This window comes from Pholcus phalangioides, unplaced genomic scaffold (assembly GCF_987345545.1).
Source record: "Pholcus phalangioides strain wild (caught in Gottingen) unplaced genomic scaffold, Ppha-v1.0 ptg000022l_1, whole genome shotgun sequence".
Classification (NCBI taxonomy): domain Eukaryota; kingdom Metazoa; phylum Arthropoda; class Arachnida; order Araneae; family Pholcidae; genus Pholcus; species Pholcus phalangioides.
The window spans coordinates 35787402-35807966 of NW_028301615.1; the positions used below are offsets into that span (position 1 = coordinate 35787402).

The 20565-nt window shown below is 41.2% G+C and overlaps 1 protein-coding gene across 3 annotated transcripts in view; it reads right to left on the reverse strand.

Moving 5' to 3' along the window:
- The window catches only part of LOC149070263 (beta-alanine-activating enzyme-like), a 99624-nt gene that overhangs the window by 61652 nt on the left and 17407 nt on the right, over positions 1 to 20565 (reverse strand). For 2 of the 3 annotated variants that reach the window (XM_089249576.1, XM_089249577.1), the window contains one exon: positions 7820 to 8078. The exons of the other annotated variant lie outside the window; for it this stretch is intronic. In XM_089249576.1, the coding sequence (XP_089105702.1) occupies positions 7820 to 8078 (259 nt within the window). The remainder of the gene's footprint in view (positions 1 to 7819; positions 8079 to 20565) is intronic. 3 annotated transcript variants of the gene reach the window in all.

Below are 20565 nucleotides of genomic sequence, written 5' to 3' on the forward strand. Positions count from 1 at the left end.
GCCAATTGACTTATGCTACTTTTGGTGATTGCCAACATGTTGAATTGTGTGGCCCTGCTTCTTGTTGTATTACCTTCTCATTGTGGCAGCAAAATTCTCTGGCTTAATTTTGTACTAGCCTGACAACTATTTCGACAGTCTTTTCTTCTCTTTTTTATTCTAATTTTCTTTTCCTCTTTTCATAGGCCTTCTTGGCCAATTCCTATGCAGACAGTGGTCCCTAAAAGAATGGGAATTGGCTAAAAATTCCATTCTGGTCTGGTTATAAGGGTGGTTCACCATTAGTGGGAATTATGTGTATGATTGTCTTGCTTTCCTTTTGCATTTTTTCTTTTTCAGTGATTGCGTAATGTGTGCTTTTTGCAATAAAAAATATATATATATATACATTAATAAAGCTGTGATTTCTAAAAACCACCTTGCCACCTAAGTGTCTCAAGATCAAACAGGATACCTTGAAACATTTTAAAATTTCTAAATGAAAAACTCTGTAAATATGAAAGCAAAAATTTCGGGAATCCCTGCATGGAAGTCAGCTTCTTTCTGTGCACTTTTTTTGAAAGAAAAGTAGCCAAAGAGTGACCATTCATCATTAAAAGTGGTTAAAATGTGATTTATTATCAAGAGGGTGGTCATCTTATGATGCAAACATCCATTATATGTCAAAAGGGGCCGGGTAAGTGAGCATTGTACCATCTTGATATACACACAGCCTTTTTTTGGGACCAATATGGCAATTTGGCATTAAAAAGTACTTATATCATTGTAAATGTTGCCTAAAAATGACTATTTTGTGACGAATGTGATGCAAAAGCAAGTATTTGTGTCATAACAGGGGCACAGCCAGGCACCACAAAACCCTATTTAAATGCTGTTCTCCCCCATGGTCAGATCTAGAGCTTGCTGTTTGGAAGGGTGATTTTACAAATTACTAAAAATCGGACAATTTTGATATAATTGATGACCATGTCCCGCATTGGGGATAGTCCCAGTTTTTTTCTCTGTCCCAACTTTTTGAAGAAGAAAAAAACCCTAGTTTTCCCATTTCTCAGAAGAATTTTTCTTGAATTTATTTAATCAAAATCGTTGATACAAGTAATTTTCAATTTTCAATAGATTTATTGAATGCAATATTATTATATAGAAGTTGTGAAAATTTCATGAATATTTGCATTTTGCTTGGGGAGGACAAATCACCCCCATAGATAAGCAGCTGGTTCCCCCCAATATGTTCCTATAGGAAAAAAAGGATGGCATAAAAATAAGATTGCATTATACAATGTATAAATTTTAAATGTTAATGAAAACATAGAAGCAATTGAATTTTTGTTGGAAGCCCGCTCCATTGTAAAGCCTGGAATTGCTGAAGAGAAGTACAAAAATATCTATAGCAGCTATGCACAATCTTTTTTTCCCATTCTCAATACGGAAATGAAGTGCTTTTCAAAACTTTCTGTCGGGAAAGAAATTATACACCAGTGTGTTAGTTAGAAACATTTATATCTTCATAAATGTATGTGCTATCGTCACAAAAATGAATAAAGTTACTGCATGAAGCAAGTAAAATATTTGGTGTAAGTTACAAATTATTAGCAGATTTTTGTGACACAGGCTTGATAAAAATATTTTTTTCTTACTTAATTTTCTGTCAGTCTTCTAAAAACACTTATGACTAAATTTTCATTTGACTGGAAATTGTTAGTACAAGCATAGGATTCACGCATAGGCACTGAAACTTGGGGGGGGGGGGGGGACGAAGCTATTTGAGGTCCCCTCCCCCAATAATTTCTTCATGTCAGCACCTTTAGGTTCACATGACCAAACTTTGAGAATAATTCATCATCAAGAATTTTTCTAGAAATTCAAAAAAATCTCTGAACTCAGAGTCCGCTGACTTATGGCTGGCTATATAGTGCAAATAATCAGAAGCATATTTACAGGGAAGGGGGAGTCTTACCAGACTGTAGCCCGGGACAGCAAAATTTGTACAGCCCACAGGCAGTAAAACTATTAGGCAAAGCGCAAATTGAGCCGCATGCAGCGTTCGTGACACGACGCAGGGCAGCACTCTGTTTTGCGGCCAACGGAAATCAGAGGGACAGCGCAAATCGAGACACGAGGTGACACTACGATAAGCGCGTGTACGCGCGCACTCGTTGGCGCTGCTGTTGAGCCGCAGATTTTCGTGTCCCGCGCGCACGATTCTTCGTATTCGTTAGGGGTTTTTAAAAAATTAAACCGTCATTTTGATAGAGTTCGTATTCTCTTATACAAATACAAAAACAACGCCACAACAGGCAAAATGCCCAACGAGGTGGCTGATAAAAAGATGCCCATAAAAATATGGATGTCATATATTTCAAATATACAGCAACCCAATTAAAAATGCAATTAACACAAATTATAAACAATATATATACACGTGATAAAATATTATACAACGCCCATAAAGAATACTTATGGTTGTCTTATTATAAGAATGGATAGCTTCTCGATTTACCCCAACATGTTTATCGTATTTCTTTTTAAACGTGTCAATTGTGTTCATTGTCAATTCGTGTCAAAAATGTTGTTTAATATCAACGTTATTTACATATATTATCAATTATTTCTATAATTATTTCCTGAATTATTTTATTTCTTTTTGAGTTTTTATTAAATATTATTGTTCTTTCCAAGGTTTTGACTTTTCATTAGCTCTAAATTTTAATTCATTATGATGGAGTTAATTTTCGGGATTCATTAATTTTGGGATTTTCATTGATACACGGAATTTTCACTAATTTTGTGATTCCAAATTTAAAAAATTGTCATTAATTCTGAATTTTCATTAATTTTTATACATCCATAATTTTTATTAATTTTTAGAGAAAAAAAATCCACTTTTGTTTTTTTTAATAGCCTACGAAATATTTTCCATTAAATTTCTGAATTCGGCTTTAATTCCGAATATTCATTAATTATATTTTATCGATCGATAGAGGAATAATTTTTCATTAAATCTGAAATTTAATTATTAATTTCACTAATTCTGGTGTTTCATTAATCTAGTTTTCCATTAAATATGAATTTCCAGCAGTTATTTATTAATTTTAAATTGTGACCAATCATTTCATTTGTTTTAACTTTTCACAAGTTCCACATTTTCATTCATTATGGGATTAATATCGGAAATTAATTTCGGAAAAATTCCATTAATTTCGGAATATTCATTCATTCCAATTTCTGTTAATTTTTCAGCGCATTCCCGTATTTTCTTTTTAATTAATGTTATGTCTTCATTAATGTCAACTTTAATGACGAACAATCCAGGCTCCGGAAGCCTCCTAAATGACAAGGTTCCAGTCCCCCGAAATTGTTTCCTTTCGAAAACGCTCGCGCACTGGGAACGCGCTCCAATATGCGCACCCCCTCGCTACGCGTGGGGCGTGTTGACGTCATCACACTCGAGTCCCGCCCACTCGCGAACGCTGCACGCAACTCAATTTGCGTGTAGCCTCAATGTGAATCCACATAGAGGGACTACGTCAGTGAGTGACTAAACAAGCCCCCAAAGCAGAATGTTTTGTATTGTTTGGCAACAAACCATTGGCAGACTGGAAATGTTCCGTAATAAAAATTCTTATAACAGTGTCTTCTATATTTTTCTTCAGATTCTTCCAGATTGTTCTGCGGCATAAGGTGCAGATTTGTGCATATTCTGCTTTGGGACAAATGAGTAACCTACAGAGCAAGTGACCAGGTCAGTGAGCAACCTACAGAATTTTCAAGCATGGACTGATCAAAATAGTGCACAAGCACAGGGAATGACGAAAAGAGTAACCTAGAGAGTTAACAAGCTAGTGAGTTAGGGGCCATTTTTAAGTATTACGTAAGCAGATTTTTAGCCATTTTTGACCCCCCCCCCCTTGTCAGTAAAAGTTCGTCAGCAGCTTAGAATATTTCATATCTTCAAAAAGGGTGGTTGATGACGTAAGCAACCTTCAAACCGCCCCTCGTCATCAAAAGTCAGCAAATCTGAAACAACCCCCACCCCCACCCTTAATGCTGACGTAATACTTGAATGACCCCTTACCTACAGGCAAGGCTACAACTGGAGGGGCAGGTTGGTCTGGTGCTCCCAGCCGCTGAACCAGAGATGGGTGCAGAATTCATCCTTTAACTGCTCTTTCTACATTACACACAGGGCACTAAAATGTATGCTTGAACAGGGTGACAAAGCACCTAGTTGCGACCTTGTCACGGTGGGAAAAGTAGGACACTCCCCCCCCCCCCCTTTGACAAATAAGCCAGACATAATTTTAACCTAGAATAGTCATGTCAAATAAGTGAAATTTTCTAAATGTAGATTTAATTGTGTTTGTCGTGTAAATAATTATTGAGCTTCTGTCTTCATTTTAATGTGGAAAGCTGAACCGAATCTCGTGGTTGTCTAGTTCCTTTCCTCTTGTGTTATCATTCCGTCCGATATTCATAAAATGCCCAAGATCTGAACCACAGATCGTTTGTATAGAGTGGACACACACTCTTTATGCATCACACTGTATGTGTTTGTCGGAAAATTCTAAATATTAAATGCTTTGCTTTGACATCTCAATCATTTGAGCTCAACAACAAATTCCTTGAATTTTTCTGATTCTTCCTGTGAAATTTTGGGAAATTCCGAGTTAAATTGAACGAGAAAATGTGTGTTATTTTGAATAATATATTCTTTCTTTTGTGAGAGAGACACACCTAATGATCCACTGATAATCAAAGATATTATCGCCATCTTGATGAGTCAGTTTTTCTTGTTCCCACACGAATACGTTCGGTACGTGTAAAAGGAAGATAAGATTCCTTTTCTTTTTTTCCTCTTTCTCTCTCACTGTTCGTAATCTGTTGTATATATTTTTTTTTATACTTGAAAAGCCGATTTTTCGCTTTTTGCATATTCTGAGTCGATGGTTTTTTTTTTTTAAATAAGGGAAACAAACATTTTTGTTAACCAAGAGTTAAATAATTTTGAGACCGTGTGAGTATTTCAATTTTAAAAATTTATATTTTTTTCCCCTTTTTCTCTCCACTGTTTCCGATGCTTTAGAGAAAAAAAAAACTTGTGTTGTAAAATATTGTGAGGGAGAGAAACTTTGAAATAATGTTATATGCTTGAAATTATTCTCTGTCATCGAGAAAGTGTTGAATTTGAATTTTTTTAAGAATTTCCTTTGTTTGGATTTAAATTTTTCGGCATGTCGCGAAACAAGAATATTTATATATGATGTCGCATATCGTTGGAAAGCTAATTTTTTCCCCCACACAATAATGTTAATGTTTTTTCATTTTGATGAATATTTGTGCATTTAATCCGGAAATCTTATATTGAAAATTATTGTTGTCATTGTAAACTTTGCTGAAAGCCGTTCATTTTCTTAAATCGACCCCGTATTGAGAGAAGATGTTTTTCTTTTGGTTTCATGTTTGTGTTCGCGCCTCGTGATACAATTGGATAAAATTTTGGATGACGCAGTTTGCGCGACGAATTAGAGGGTGCGTTTTCTCAAGCCCCGCCCATCACTCAATTTACATATTATCACTGAAAAACTTTGGAGGCGGGCAGTTCATCGGTACCAGTTGCACGAGAAAGAGCGGTCCCGCCGTTGAAGAATCCCCCCCCCCCCCACGTAACTTGAAGATCCTCCGAAACTCATAAGTCCCAAGTCACTCAAACCCTATTTAATTTGGAACTGCCAAAAAGTCGTAACATTTTACTTGAAGATGTAAGTTCAAGAAAAACAGCTATAAAAATAACAGTATGAAGCATCGTCTCGTCATATCAGTTGCTCCCAACTGATCCAGGAAGGAAGGTTTACTGTCATGCCAGAAAGATGAAGCCCAGCAGCTGTCTCTCTTCGTCCATGTCCACACTACCCCGAGTGGTAGTACAGATGGAGAACTTTGATGCTCCGACATCATAAAGCATGTGCACGGACCGTCGCTTCAGCAGATACAGAGGACATTAATCGTTCAATTGGCCAAGCAGATTCGCCCGTCTAAGGATGACATGAAATAACGAACTGTCCGTACTGAGTGTTCAAGTTAAAGGGAACTGTTCATCGAAATCCGGTTATCAAGAATGAAGTCACCTTAATATGGGAGATAGTGAGTGGATTTTCTCTTACAAATTTTGTTGAGTGGTTGGGCAAAAATCAAACTGCAGCGATATTTAGTTTTTTGCACCCAAATAATTTTTAATTTTTCGATAAGTTAAGTAAGGTATTTCAGCATCGTTGGTTTTTTTTGGTATTTTGTTTTTGGTTATATGAATTAAGAATTAAAGAACCTCTGTGTGTTGACATATTATTTTTTTTCTTTGTGACTTAATTGTTTGGGTTAAAATGCTGTAGTACATATTTATTCAGGAGAATTACTCACCGACACACAAAGGGTTGTTGCGGACACGGTAACAACTCAAAAATGGTACCCCACTAATATGATCACCAGGCCAAAAGTTTTCTTTCTTGGGGTACTGTCAACTTAAATAGTACTCAACAATTTTGAACCACAACATAATTGGTGCCGTGAAAAACAACCATCATCACACTGGTGCCATGAAGAAAAACGTAAAAAAGTCAATTGTCACATTGGTGCCGTGAGCAACTCTTTCAAATAAAGTTGACCGGTCAAAAAAAAAAAAAAAAAAATCAAACTATAGCGATAACATAATTTTTTTTTGTTTTTGCACCAGAACAACCTTGCCTAGGGAACAAATGACCAGGTCAATAAGTGACCTAGAGTTAAACATGTGAGTGACCAAATAGCATGGCTGTCTTAAAAGCATCATGGGCCCACGGGCCAAGTGACTTTTTTTTTGCCCTAACTGATAAATTCTCAAAAAATTCAACTACTCGTTTTTCTGAGGCCCCTGGGCTATGCCTGGGTGAGCCCGTGCGTTAAGACGGCACTGCCAAATAGTGTGCAAGTATGTGAATGAGCAACCCAGAGAGGAAGGGACCAGGTCAATAAGTGACTGGGAAAATGTGCAAGCATGTGAGTGACCAAAAGAGCAATCCAGAGAGTGAGGGATCAATCAGATCAATAAAAGACCCAAAGAGTGACCAGGAAAAATGTGCTAGCATGTGAGTGACTTGAAGACAGGGGCTAAATGGCTAGAGCTCAGGGCAGAGAATTTGAGGAATTAGTGGTCTAGAAATGAACTAGAATGGGAGAAGGACAACAAAAAATTTGTGTTGCTCAGACAACACCCCTTCCCCACCAGAAATACAGCAGGACCCCTAGGCTACTACTACTACTGAACCAAAAGCATGCACCTCATCCATATTCCTCTGCGGAACTTCTAACGAATTAATACATGTTGGAATTTGTGTGTATGTGTATAGCGAACCTGACATGAAGTTTGTTTCTGTGTAATGCCTGTTGTGGGTAGTACTTCCACCTGTTATCAATTTTTTTAACTATTAGTGAAGTGTAATGATTGAATAATTGTATTGTTGTAGGCCTGTTGCTCTCTGTGGCGAGACTTTTTAACAGGGAGATTGGTTTGCATTCGTGCCTCAAAGTTGGGAACCACAGAAAACCAACTTCAGCAGACTGCCACTATGGTGATCCCTAGGCTAGCATCTAGCATCATTAATGGGCCCCCTTTTTTTTTACAGGCCCCACAAAAGTGAATTTATAGTGTGGGGGGAAAGGAGATAGGAATCGTTGGAGCCCTGTCAGCCCTCCCCTTCTGAGGGGGGGGGGGTATGAGCCCAGTGGCGGAAAAACGATTTTTATTCGCCTGTGCAAATGATGAGAAGAAACTGAAGCTATTTCTTACCCCAATATCACAGGCAGAGTGAGGAGATTCTTGTCACAGAAACAAGCGATAAGTCTACGCGATGCGACGGGCATCAATCGATCAGCCAAAGTCGTCACTTGCCGATGAAGTTCTTGATAGGTCATCTCTTGAGAAGGGCGCCGGCCATCCTCGTAGACGACAGCTATGCTGGACGGCGCAATCCCTGGTATAGCTTCTTCGTACAAATCCAACAAGGAAGGGCATGCAGTGGATGCCATCATCGTCGTCAACAGGCTTCCTAGACAAAGCGAAAAAACACCAAATCAAATAAACGAAGTATCCTCAGCCACCACAATCAATGGTTTCACCTTGTCATCAGTTTTAATGAGCCGATGCGATGGAACGTGAGAGCCTTCATAAATTATTATTGTCATTCCTTCCAAATCCTTGTTAGTTGATTCAGCTAGCTCATGCTACGTGTCGCCGCGAAGTCTTGCACCTGCCTAGTCTAGCAAGCGAAGCAAGGTAAGAACACTTACATAGGCGTAAAGTTATTTAAAATGTTAAGGGGGGGGGGCTGTTTAAATATAACGAAACCTCGTTTACGAAGTTTATACGCTCATACAAGTCAAAACGCCGTATATAAATGCGAAAATCGATTTACTGAAATTTTTTGAAAATGATCCCTCCCCTTCTCCAGCCATAGCCCTTTTTTAAAGAATTCAATGGTTTAATTCAAAATCATTGGTTTCTATTTCGGTGGAAAAAAATTCTAGTAGGATGTGTGTCGTGGACAAGGCCGCAAGTTTCAACATGAACACTTTCTTGTGCCTTGAATCTCGCGTTGCCGGTACATTCTTTCTTTCAAAAAGAACACGTAGACCAGGCTCTATCAAATTTAGCCAATTTTAGCCATTGCTCCTGTGAAGGGGCGGGACCGTGCCGGAGAAAACTTTTATAAACAGTACACAGCGTTGTCGCTACTGACATAATGATATTAGGATCATCGGATTTGTCTTTGAAATAGCTAATAGACGATACCAATATCGTCTATTTACGTTGCAAACTTCTCGAAATAAAGCGCAAAACAATTTCGCTACGAAAGCGGGACGCGAGCCTGGTGTCCAGATCGGGAAAGCTATTTAACTCAGAGTAGGACCCAGGGCAGCAACTAGACGCTTGGTCAGCCGGGGCAAGCACGTTCCCCGAATATTTTGGCGCCCCTCTTTATAATGCTAAAGAGGTTAGGTGGTAAAATTTGCGCCCCCTCTGGCCTGGCGCATCAGCCTGCTCCCCCTATATAGTTGTGGTCCTGGTAGTAACATTAGATTTGTCTTAAAAATGCCTATCATTGGCTTATAATTGCATTGCGAAGCCTTTCACTTACACAAAAGAGATTTACCAGGCCACGGGCTTCCAAATATTTAGAACGACTGACCTGCACTACGAAGGCCGCAACTAGATCATTTTTGTCGCACCACGGTCATTTTCTGCACACGAGGGCTAATTAGACCAGGACCTACAATTTATTGCCGATTCCGAACGGCAGGCTTGTTTTTTATACTCATCTAGGGGTTAGTGCGCTAACCCGTCGATGGGGGAACTCCCTGCGGTAGCAATTTTTTGCTGCGGTCAAGTTGTCGTTTTTTGTTGTACCCCCTGTGTCAGGCCGCAACTAGATAGGTATAGTCCTCAGATCACGAGAAGAGTTACGGGAACGCCCCTCTCTGGAGAGGGTCCATTTCAGCGCGGGGAAGGATAAAAATTATCTCGGGTTGCCATCAAAGACTGTCTTGACGCAAATCGGTTCTCTGTGTATGAGGGTATTCTTCACGCTTCTGTGGACTCCGTCAGTTTTCACGCTTGAGTGAGCTGTAAATTATATGGCATTTTCTTCGATTTAATTTCTATACCGCAGCAAGAGAATACCACCTGCTAGCAATTAGCCATTCTTCTTCTGTTTATCTTCTCTTATCGCCATATCATCGTTTTTTTTCCTTTTTTACTTTCTCCACAGAAGCTACTCCTATGGGCTTTTTAAATAGGTGACAAATAAAAATATTGAACATGCATGTTTATCAAGTTTGCAGTTACGTCTGTAGCCATGGCCCCCACATACTAAAGCAGGGGCCCCTAGGCTGGGATCTTTGACGGGCCCCCCGACCAGATTTCACGGGGCCCCCCTTTATGATGAATTTATAGCGTGAAAAACAAAAAAATGATTAAAATCCTCCCGGGCCCCGGGACTGGAGCCTTGTCAGCCCACCCCTTGTGGGGGCCATGTCTGTAGGCCCCACAAGGGCAGGGCTGACAGGGACCCAGCCTTGAGGCCCTGGATGATTCTAATTATTTTTTGCAACTATAAATTCACTTTAGAGTGACCCGTCGAAGATTCCAGCCTAAGAGCCCGCTCTGCAAGATGTGGGGGGGGGGGGCCATGCTTAAGGGCATCGGAAGCACGGTCCTCTCATGCTGCAGCAGGGATCCTGGCTGGGATCTCTCACCGGCCGTCCATACTGAATTTACAGTGTGGAAAAAAAAAAGAAAATTATAAGAATTCTCCTGCGTTGGATTTTGTCAACCCTATCCTTCTGGGGGCCATGGTCGAAAATGCTTTCTACGTGTAGTAAATCGGCTTCAGCTTGATTCATGGAACTGATTATTGAAAAAAAGGCTGGAGTTTTCGATCCCTTCTGCGGAATAAAAACATATATTTTTGTATTAACACGTTCACGGCTGGGCCTAAATGGCTTGTCCAGTCCGTGGGCGCATTTTCTTTAAAGATTAAAACTAGTTTTATGATATGACATGAATGTCGCTCTTCACTTGTTAATACAATATATAGAAGACTGGATGTTGTGAAGATATTTATTATTTTAGATGTTAATTTTTTAAGGAAGGAAAAAACTCATCTCTGCCTCTACCGGGAGTCGAACCCGGGTCCCTCGATTTCCTTAAAAAATTAACATCTAAAATAATAAATATCTTCACAACATCCAGTCTTCCGTATATCTTGTATTAACAAGTGAAGAGCGACATTCATGTCATATATATAGCCCTCTGGTGGCTCGTCGTCCATGAGCTATTAGCTGATCGGTTTCAGCGTCCATTGCACGGTTCCGTTCGGCATATATACGCTCTAGCGAAGGAAAATCTCTATCTCCTCTGTAGCTTAGTGGTCAGAGCACTCGTCCGGCAATCAAGGGACCCGGGTTCGACTCCCGGTAGAGGCAGAGATGAGTTTTTTCCTTCCTTAAAAAATTAACATCTAAAATAATAAATATCTTCACAACATCCAGTATATCTTGTAAAACTAGTTTTGTATGAGCCCCCCTAGTACAAGTCCTTCATGACGCCATTAGCAGTGAACGTGTTAAAATAATGTGCTGTAAGTGCTCGAGTAGCCGGGCCGTCTTAAGAGCATCATGGGCCAAGTGATTTTTCTGAGGCCCTACCACGTAAATTCTGGAAAATTTCAACCAGATCTGTTTTTGTGAATCTAATGCGACAATGCCTTAGGACGACACTGTCGAACAGCCGGTGTTTACGTAACAAAAACACTGCGATGACGACGTTATCGAGAGCACTGCCGTGGCGCTTTTAGTGAAATTTCTAGGAGGCCAAAATAGCGTTAACGACGCCAAACGGGAAAGCGCCGTTGTTAATGCGCTATTCTCGATGGGCAGTTGCTTTACCTAAAAGGAAATAATAGAATCGTCCAACGTGACGTAGGTGATGTTCTTCTCGTGATCGGTGGACTATACTTGGTCAGCACGGGGCAAGCACGCATTTTGGCACTCCCTTGTAATGTTGAATGATAGGTAAAGAGGGAAAATTTGCTCCTCCTCTGGCCCGGCGCCCGTGGCAGCAGACCCACCTGCTCCCCTCCAGTTGCGGCTCTGTATCAGTCAGTCTGTTAGTCTCAGGAATTAAGCTTTTTTTTTTATGACAACCTTTAGCGGCAACAGCGTGGCGCCATAGTTCATTTGCTTAAAACTGTCAAGCAGTCAGAGTAATGTGGCCACTCAGTGTATAATGCAGTAAAACCTATCTTTTGCGGACACCAGTGGGACAAAAAAAATTCTTCCGTAAAAGAGGGGTGACCATTACTCAGGGGTTTGAAATGGATAATTTTATTATACAAGGGTAAATTATTATTTGGTCGTAAGAGGGGAGTGACAGCATCTGAGAAGTGTCCGTTAAGAGGGGTTTTACTGTATAAGAAAAGTGAGTTGTTTTCTCACTAAAGCTCACTGACCTCCAAGAATCTCTAATTAAGAACAGTTGATTTGAAATCTTCGGTTCACGTGTTTAGGCGCATTAATTGTTAGTTCCACTTTTTATCCATATCTATATCAGGGCCGTCTTAAGAGCATCGTGAGTACCTCGGGCCAAGTGATTTTTTTGAGGCCCCTACCTGGCAAATTCCGAAAATATCAAACAGCTGTCATTTCTGTGAGGCCCCTGTTCTGTTGAGGCTCCCGGGCCGTGCCAGATTGGGGCCATGCGTCAAGACAGCACTGATCTGTGGTCAATCATCAATTTGAATCAGCGAAAAAATGTAAAAGTTGGCGACTTATATGCTGGGATTTTTGGTGGGTTTCTAGATTAAAAATCCCCCCCCCCCCGTTCAGTAAATTTATGATGTAAAAAAGAAAACAATAAGAGAATTCGTATCCCCCCCCCTTAGCCCTCTAAATAGTGGGCCACGCATCGAGTAACTGTTATTGTCTCGAGCTGGAGCCCTGTCAGCGCCACCCTTAGGGGAAGGGGGCGGGCATGGGGCATGGCATCCATCCCAAGAAAGTAGTGAAAGATGAGCAAGCATAGACATAATATGAATTCCCAAATATCTTCATAAAGCAGTGGTTCTAAACCTTTAAACTGCGACTCGATGAATCAAACTTCTATGAGTCTACGGCCCGATCTGCAATAATTTACTCGTTCATAAGGTAATAAATAATTAATAAACAATCAATTACTTTTTAATTCAGTGCAAATTAATTTATTAATTTATTAAAACCATTTACACAAACAAATTGATTAATTAATTTAAACACTTTTAAGAGATTAATTAATTTAAAACACTTTTAATCAATTTATGAGTTAAATTCACTATTATCTTACGGTCTTAATGGACTGTTAGAACGTTTTTCCCCTTTTGGTACTGTATTAATAACGCATAGAAGTCAAAATAGGTACATGTAAACGAAGCATTTCATCAGCAACTGCAAACATCCTCATTGGAAAATAAAATTGGTCACAAAATTAATCGAAAGGTCTTAATATCGAATTTCATAGAATAATTTTGTTTTCATTCACAGTGGGAAATAAGAATTTTGCCATACATTTGAATTTATTTGTGTTGACTTACATCGACGTAACACTTATTTATTAGCACGTTATGTTAATAATTTAGTGTAAACTATATTTTATGACCGAATTTTGTATTTTATCTTAGCTAGAAAAAGTAATGACATAAAAAAATTCTACATTGTAATTCACCATAAAAGTCAGCTGAATATTGTTAAATTTTGGGCGAAACACTCGTTTAGGTGTATTGACTATAGATGCTCATGTAAATTGTGTAACTTTATAAATTTCAAGCGATTTTTCTACTCTTAAAATTTGAAAACTTTTCTCTAAAATTCGTAACAAAAATAAATATTTGTGAACCTATCATTTGAATAAATGAAAAATACAACAATGGAAAAAAATCACAACGGAAACTCGCAACGTAATTCATTGCGTGCAAAGAAAACTGTACGGTACAGCACCAGTGCACCATGATGACCGATTCAAAACAATATATTCAGCAGGTACTTCACTGATTAGTCGCTGACATTTGCCATGCACATGTCAAATACTTCGTTCATTTCTGAGAACAGGTTAATACGTCCCCCATCGTTATAATTGGACTGCTAGAGACTTTTAGGGGTTTTACGGCTGGTCATAAATATCGGAAATTCCCAATCACTCACCAGTTATTATACTTTGCAGTTATGCGGCTTGGCCTCTGGCAAGTAAAACGCGTGTATGGATCCCCTGTCCTATTGATGCACCCACTGCATCCCTGGGGCAAAGCAAGAAAGCCTCCACACAACCGAAAATTTAAAGAGAAAGAGAGGTGGTGTAGGGAGCTCTATATTTTTTTTTATAAGAGGCATGCCTCGTTATTGGCGGCTAAAGACAAATAATAGTTTCAACAAGGGGCAATAGTTTCAAAGGAGAAAAAAATTCAAAACGCATAGACGGCAAACGCGGATTTTTCATTCTTCCCTTTTTCACTTATGGCCGTGGGGGATGGAGCCCTGTCAGCCCCCCCAGCCCTGGGGCGATTTGCATCATTTTTGTTTTTCACATTATAAATTCAATATAACGAGCCCGCAAAAGATCCCTGCCTAGGGGCACTGCTCTAGGATGTGAGGGCCGTGTTCAATATTTGCGGACACAATTACAAATTTATGCTCATAACACATTTTTATTTTTGAATCTGGTGGTGCTCCGCTCCTTGCAACAAACCGCTTTTCCGAGTCCGACGCCATTTCATCATCAGTTAGACCTCGGTATAACGTCACATTTTCTTGACAATGAGGACCGAATAAATATGACTTCATTAATGGGGTGATTTACCAACGAGTGAACGTTTTGCCAATTAAGTTGGCAGGACTTTAAGAAACTGACATAGGCGTGTCGGACGTTAAGAGTGGTTGAAGGTCTTAGGCCCTCCTCATACGGGGAACTAAAGTCCGGCAATTGATAATAGAAATTTGTTTCCTGAGGATGAGCAGAAGCCCTCACACGAGGAAATTGGCGTATTGGCAACAAAATATCGAACACGACTCAGACACTTGGCGACTGGCTGTCGCCAACTTTTGTTGACGAAACTGCCTCTAGCATTCCTTCATATTTTCATCATTTAAGTTTGGACCCAGCGTCCAAATATTAATTATACAGTATCAGTTGAAAGGATATAATGAAATTTCGACAGAATTTCAGCTCACAGGTATATATATATATATATATATATAAATAAATACATAATTTCTTTACGACCCATTATTTTGAAACTGTGGCGACGGAATTATTTTGAAACTGTGGGTGCTCGTCTTTAGTTTTATATCGGAAATTTTAATTTCTGAATCAATTCTGGGGGTGCTCGGATCCATGCCACAAATCACCGTGGGTGCTTGAGCACCTCCGGCTCTGACACCACTGAATGGAATGGTAAACCAGGCCTGTCATTTCAACTTTTCCCGGAGGGGGGGGGGGGGGAGAACATATACTCACTGTATGTGTATATACACTGAAGAGCCAAAAAAACTGGTAGACCTGCCTAATATCGTGCAGGGCCCCCGCGAGCCCGCAGAAGTGCCGCAACACGACGTGGCATGGACTCGACTAATGTCTGAAATAGTGCTGGAGGACACCATGAATCCCGCAGGGCTGTCCATAAATCCGTAGGAGTAAGGGGGGGTAGAGATCTCTTCTGAACAGCACGTTGCAAGGCATCCCAGATATGTTCAATAATGTTCATGTCTGGGGATTTAGGTGGCCAGCGGAAGTGTCTAAAGTCGGAAGAGTGTTCCTGGAGCCACTTTGTAGCAATTCTGGACGCGTGGGGTGTCGCATTGTCCTGCTGAAATGGTCCAAGTCCGTCGGAATGCACAATGGATATGAATGGGTGTAGGTGATCTGACAGGATGCTTACGTACCTGTCAGAGTCGTATCTAGACGTATCAGGGGTCCCATATCACGCCAACTGCACACGCCCCATACCATCACAGAGCTCCTACCAGCTTGAACAGTCCCCTGTTGACATGTAGGGTCCATGGATTCATGAGGTTGTTTCCATACCCGTACACGTCCATCAGCTCAAAGCAATTGGAACCGAGACTCGTCAGACCAGGCAACGTGTTTCCAGTCCTCAACAGTCCAATGTCTGTGTTGTCGGGCCCAGGCGAGGCGTAAAGCTTTGTGTCGTGCAGTCATCAAGGGTACACGAGTGGGCCTTCGGCTCCGAAAGCCCATATCGATGATGTTTCGTTGAATGGTTGCTCGCTGACACTTGTTGATGGCCCAGCATTGACATCTGCAGCAATTTGCGGAAGGGTTGCACGTCTGTCACGTTTAATGATTCTCGTTGGTCCCGTTCTTGCATGATCTTTTTCCGGCCGCAGCGATGTCGTAGATTTAATTTTTTACCGGATTCCCGATATCACGGTACACTCGTGCAATGGTCGTACGTGAAAATCCAAATTTCATCGCTACCTCGGAGATGCTATGTCCATCTCTCGTGCGCCGACTATAACACCACGTTCAAACTCACTTAAATCTCGATAACCTGCCATTGTAGCAGCAGTAACCGATCTAACAACTATGCCAGACACTTGTTGTGTTATATAGGCGTTGCCGACCGCAGCGCCGTACTCTGATTGGTTCCATATCTCTTTATTTGCAAACGCATGCCTGTACCAGTTTTTTTGGCTCTCCAGTTTATATACCATTTTTAATGTATTTTGGAAAGCCGGGGGGGGGGGGGCAATATCTCCCCGATTCCCCAGATGACGGTTCTGTGGTAAACACATGGGCCCATCCGGGCACGCCCCCCGGGGGCATTTCACAAAAAGATGGGGCGTAACGAAAATTAGATCTGGTAAAAACTTTCAGGAGTAACCAAGTGAATTTGCCAAGGCCTCGGAAAAAATACATGGCTCGGGGGCCCATGATGCTCTTAAAAGACGGCCCTGGGTAAGCACCTCCAGAAATTTTCAAAATACCGTCTACTTTCACAACATGTACCAAAAGAAGCATGTGCTCTATAGGGATGGTCCCTGATTTTCCTCCTGGCTTGGAATGTCTGTAATTTAGGTCACGTACACGCACATCTGTGTACTGAGTAATCTGTGGGTAGGAGTATTCGGGGAAAATCATTCCCTTAAACGTAAACAACAATTCACGTTGTTTGTCTGTAGTTCTGCCTATTGTTTATTTTTTGCCTCTCGGAACCGTAGCTTTCATCTCATGAAACCGAAAACCGTAATTGGTGAAACGGGGTTCCAATGGATAGTTATAGTCCATCAAACCCCCTTCATCATGACTCTACCAATTCCTGTGCAGTAGTGCGCTTTGCAATGATAGTTAGATTCTAAAAAGGTGGGTGAAGACGTAGGTTCACCTGAGACCCAAGGGTTTTTTTTTTCTTTTTTTTCTTTCAAAAGTTTTCAAATCTTCATAGACCTGGCAACACCGGTCGAGGCATGCGTAGAAAATTTTTTGGTCTTTTTAATCGTGCTTTGTGTCCACTGTCGTATGATGAAATCTCCGCAAGGCGTGGAAATTCAGAATCGTTCAATTTATCAAATAAGTTCTTTGCCAGTTTCTTTGCATATGACGTTACATCAGTCACTCCGGAATCACGTCTGATATTAACGTTTCTAACGTACCAAGGTAGTCCGGTGTATCTCCTCAGAGTCTTGTTCTGAAATCTCTCCAGAGCGATGATATTCATTTTCTTCGAGAACAACCAGACAGGCGCAGCATACAGAAGAATCGGTCTCTAATTGCCATCTTATACAGAATAATTTTATCTCGAATTGAAAGACTTGAGTGCCTGTGGCTTAGTCTGTTGAGCATGACCGAGGCCACGGTCGCCCTACGGATGACATCAACACACTGCCGGGAGAAACTGAATCTCTTGTCCATTATCACCCCCAAATATTTATTGTGAATGACTGGGTTGATTATAACTCCTTGTACCTCTGTGTGTGTTTGTTGTGGTAATGAGGACTTGTTAGTGAACCACATGAATTTGGTTTTATCTGCATTCAGTTCAACACGGGTTCGCACACACCAGCGCTCGACCAATCTTACCATTTCTTGCAAGTTTGAAAGGGCCTTGCCAGGGTCCTTATCTGTGCAACAAAGGGCACTATCGTCGGCATAAAGAGCGGTGAAACCCTTAGGGGCAACTGGGAAGTCATTCATATGAAAATTGTGTAGGATGGGACCTAACACACTTCCCTGAGCTATTGATGAACGAATCTGTCTAGAATCAGATATTGAGTCATTTATCTGTACTCGGAAGGAGCGCGAGTCGAGATAATTGCTCACAAATTTGATGATGTTATACGGCATTCCCATGCGAATCATCTTAAACAGCAGTCCATTGTGCCAAACTTTATCAAAAGATTTCTTTAAATCGAAAAAGGCTACTGCTGCAGTCTCTTTATAAATTTTGGCTTCTTGAATTCGTTCTACGAACCGCAATAATTGAGTGGTGGTCGAGTGCTTGCTGCGTAAACCGTGCTGCTCTGGACCGATAATGTTATTGTCCTCTACAAATTTGTGTAGTCTGATGGCTACCACTCTCTCAAAAAGTTTCTTCATCTCATGAAATTACTCAAAATCCTTTACATGACAATACATACTTTAATAAACAATAAACTAATATAATAACACTGGTAAACAAGGTTTTTGTTTCTTGGACGCTGAGTACTGTTTCTTACGTATTTTTCGATGGTGATTCTGAATCCGTCATCAGAAATCGTCCATCAGGCACCAGTTTTCCGCAATTGCATTTTCCATTGTTATGGGTTAGCCGAACCAGCCTCAATCCATTAGCTGCCACGATCGCTATTTGGGGATTTTGGAATTTTACGTGCTTTACGTTTACAACTTTTTGTGCATATATATAATTTATCCGGCCAAAAATATCAAAAAAAAAAAAAAAGTTGGCAGTTAATGGGTTAATACTCTATACTTAGAACAAGCCTAATAATGGGTATTATGAATATTAAAACTTGCCTCATCTGACTAAATATTATGGAATAGTACATCAAGATTCTTTTGAGATACCTCTGATCATCTGCTAGCCATGGAGACAAAGGGAATTACGAGTCCCTTTCACCCTTTCTAGGGAATTCCTGACCAAACTGTCCAAGCTTTGCTCCTCGACCAAACCAATTTGAGCACCTTTTCTCGAAGGAAGATGGCTTAGTCTATTGCAATAAGAAAAAAAAGCAAAGTTTAAATACAACTGATTTTTTTATCGAATCTCTAATCTGGAATCCCTCCTCTTGTGATCGCCTCACTATTTCTAGCTCTGGTCGAAACTTGGAGAAAAAGAACATTCCACAAATTTCTATTTCATAGTACCAGGTTTGGTTTATGGCGCCACTGTCTGGAAGGGCGGATCCCTCTGGAACTTTCTCTACACACCCTCCGCTAGTTCTCCGCCAATCGCACGTCCTTGCTCTAAATCGAAACCGGTATCATCTGCTGTTGCCAACGGATTCCGATATTTGAGATCCATCGAACGAATCGCGCCATCTATCATCTATAGATCGCAACATTGCCCCCTTTCATAGAATTGTTCGTCCCGACAATTCAGTCCTTAGATTGACAGGTTGCATTCACTGCGGTAAGAGGCCAGTCTATTGAAATGGACCACCTTGCACTTCGAGGATGGTGTTTTCTAGATCCGAGCTACGACGACGTTCAGTCTCTTCACGACTCTGTAGGGTCCTTCCCATGACGTCTGAAGTTTCGGGCACAGTCCTTTCCGGCGCTTCGGGTTCCAGAGATTTTCTTCTTCTTTGAAGTCATGAGACATGGCCTTCGCATCGTAGTAGTTCATCTTTTCGGAGCTGATGTTGATTCCATCTCTGGTGATTCAATGCATGTCCTCGAGACGCTCCTGGAGTCCCTAGACGTATTCTTCCGGTGGAAGAGAAACATCTGGCGGTCGCCCAAACAGCAGGTCAGCAGGCAGCAGAAGATCTCGTCCCATCAGGATCTGTGCTGGTGAATCGTGGACGGCAGCTCGGTAAGTCAGCAGGAAAAGCGGCAACTTTGCGTCCCAATCCTGTTCGTTCTTCGAAACGAAGAGCGTGAGATGATTCAGGATGGTTCTGTTGAATCCGTCGACCAACCCATCGGATTACGGGTGGAGCACATGTCGCCAAAAACCGCGGAAGTGAAGTTCCTTCCCTGGTCTGAATGGATCAGCATGGGCACTCCAAATTGAGACACTTAATTTCACACCAAAACTTCAGCCAGCTTCAATGCTTATTGATCAGGAAAAGGATACGCTTCCGGCCACCATGGTAAAATAGTCCATGGTCACTAGTATGTACTTGTGACCATTGTGGGTTCTGGGTAACGGTCCGAGGATGTCCAGGGCGATTCTCTCGAACGGCGCACCGACGTTGTAATGTTGGAAGCGGGCTCGGGTTCGCTTCGGAGGTCCCTTGCAAGCGGCGCAGTCGTTACAATTCTTGCACCATTTTTCCACATCTGTCCTGGACTTGTCCCAATAGAACCGTTCACGGATTTTCTGGAGCGTCTTGGTGATGCCAAAATGTCCACAGGTCTCGACAGATCGTCGGCATTTCCGTGTGAGGCTTCTTTACAATGCTGGATCTCCATGTCGTATTCCTGCAACCGTTGTATCCATCGAGCGACTTGACGCTCGGGGTTTTTGAAGCTCAAAAGCCAGCTCAAGGAAGCGTGATCCGTGCGAAGGAAAAATTTTCGACCATAGTGATGGAAATGCTCAACGGCTTTGACGATTGCGAGCAGCCCTTTCCTCGTGACGCAATAATTCCTTTCGGGCTTGGAAAACTCTTGTTGAAGTAGGCAATGACGTGTTCTTTTCTGTCCACTTCTTGCGATAGAACAGCTCCAATACCGTTGTTACCTGCGTCTGTGTCGAGGATAAATTCTCTCTCCACTCCTGGAAACGCCAATATTGGAGCTGATGTTAGGGCTTGTTTCAGAGACGT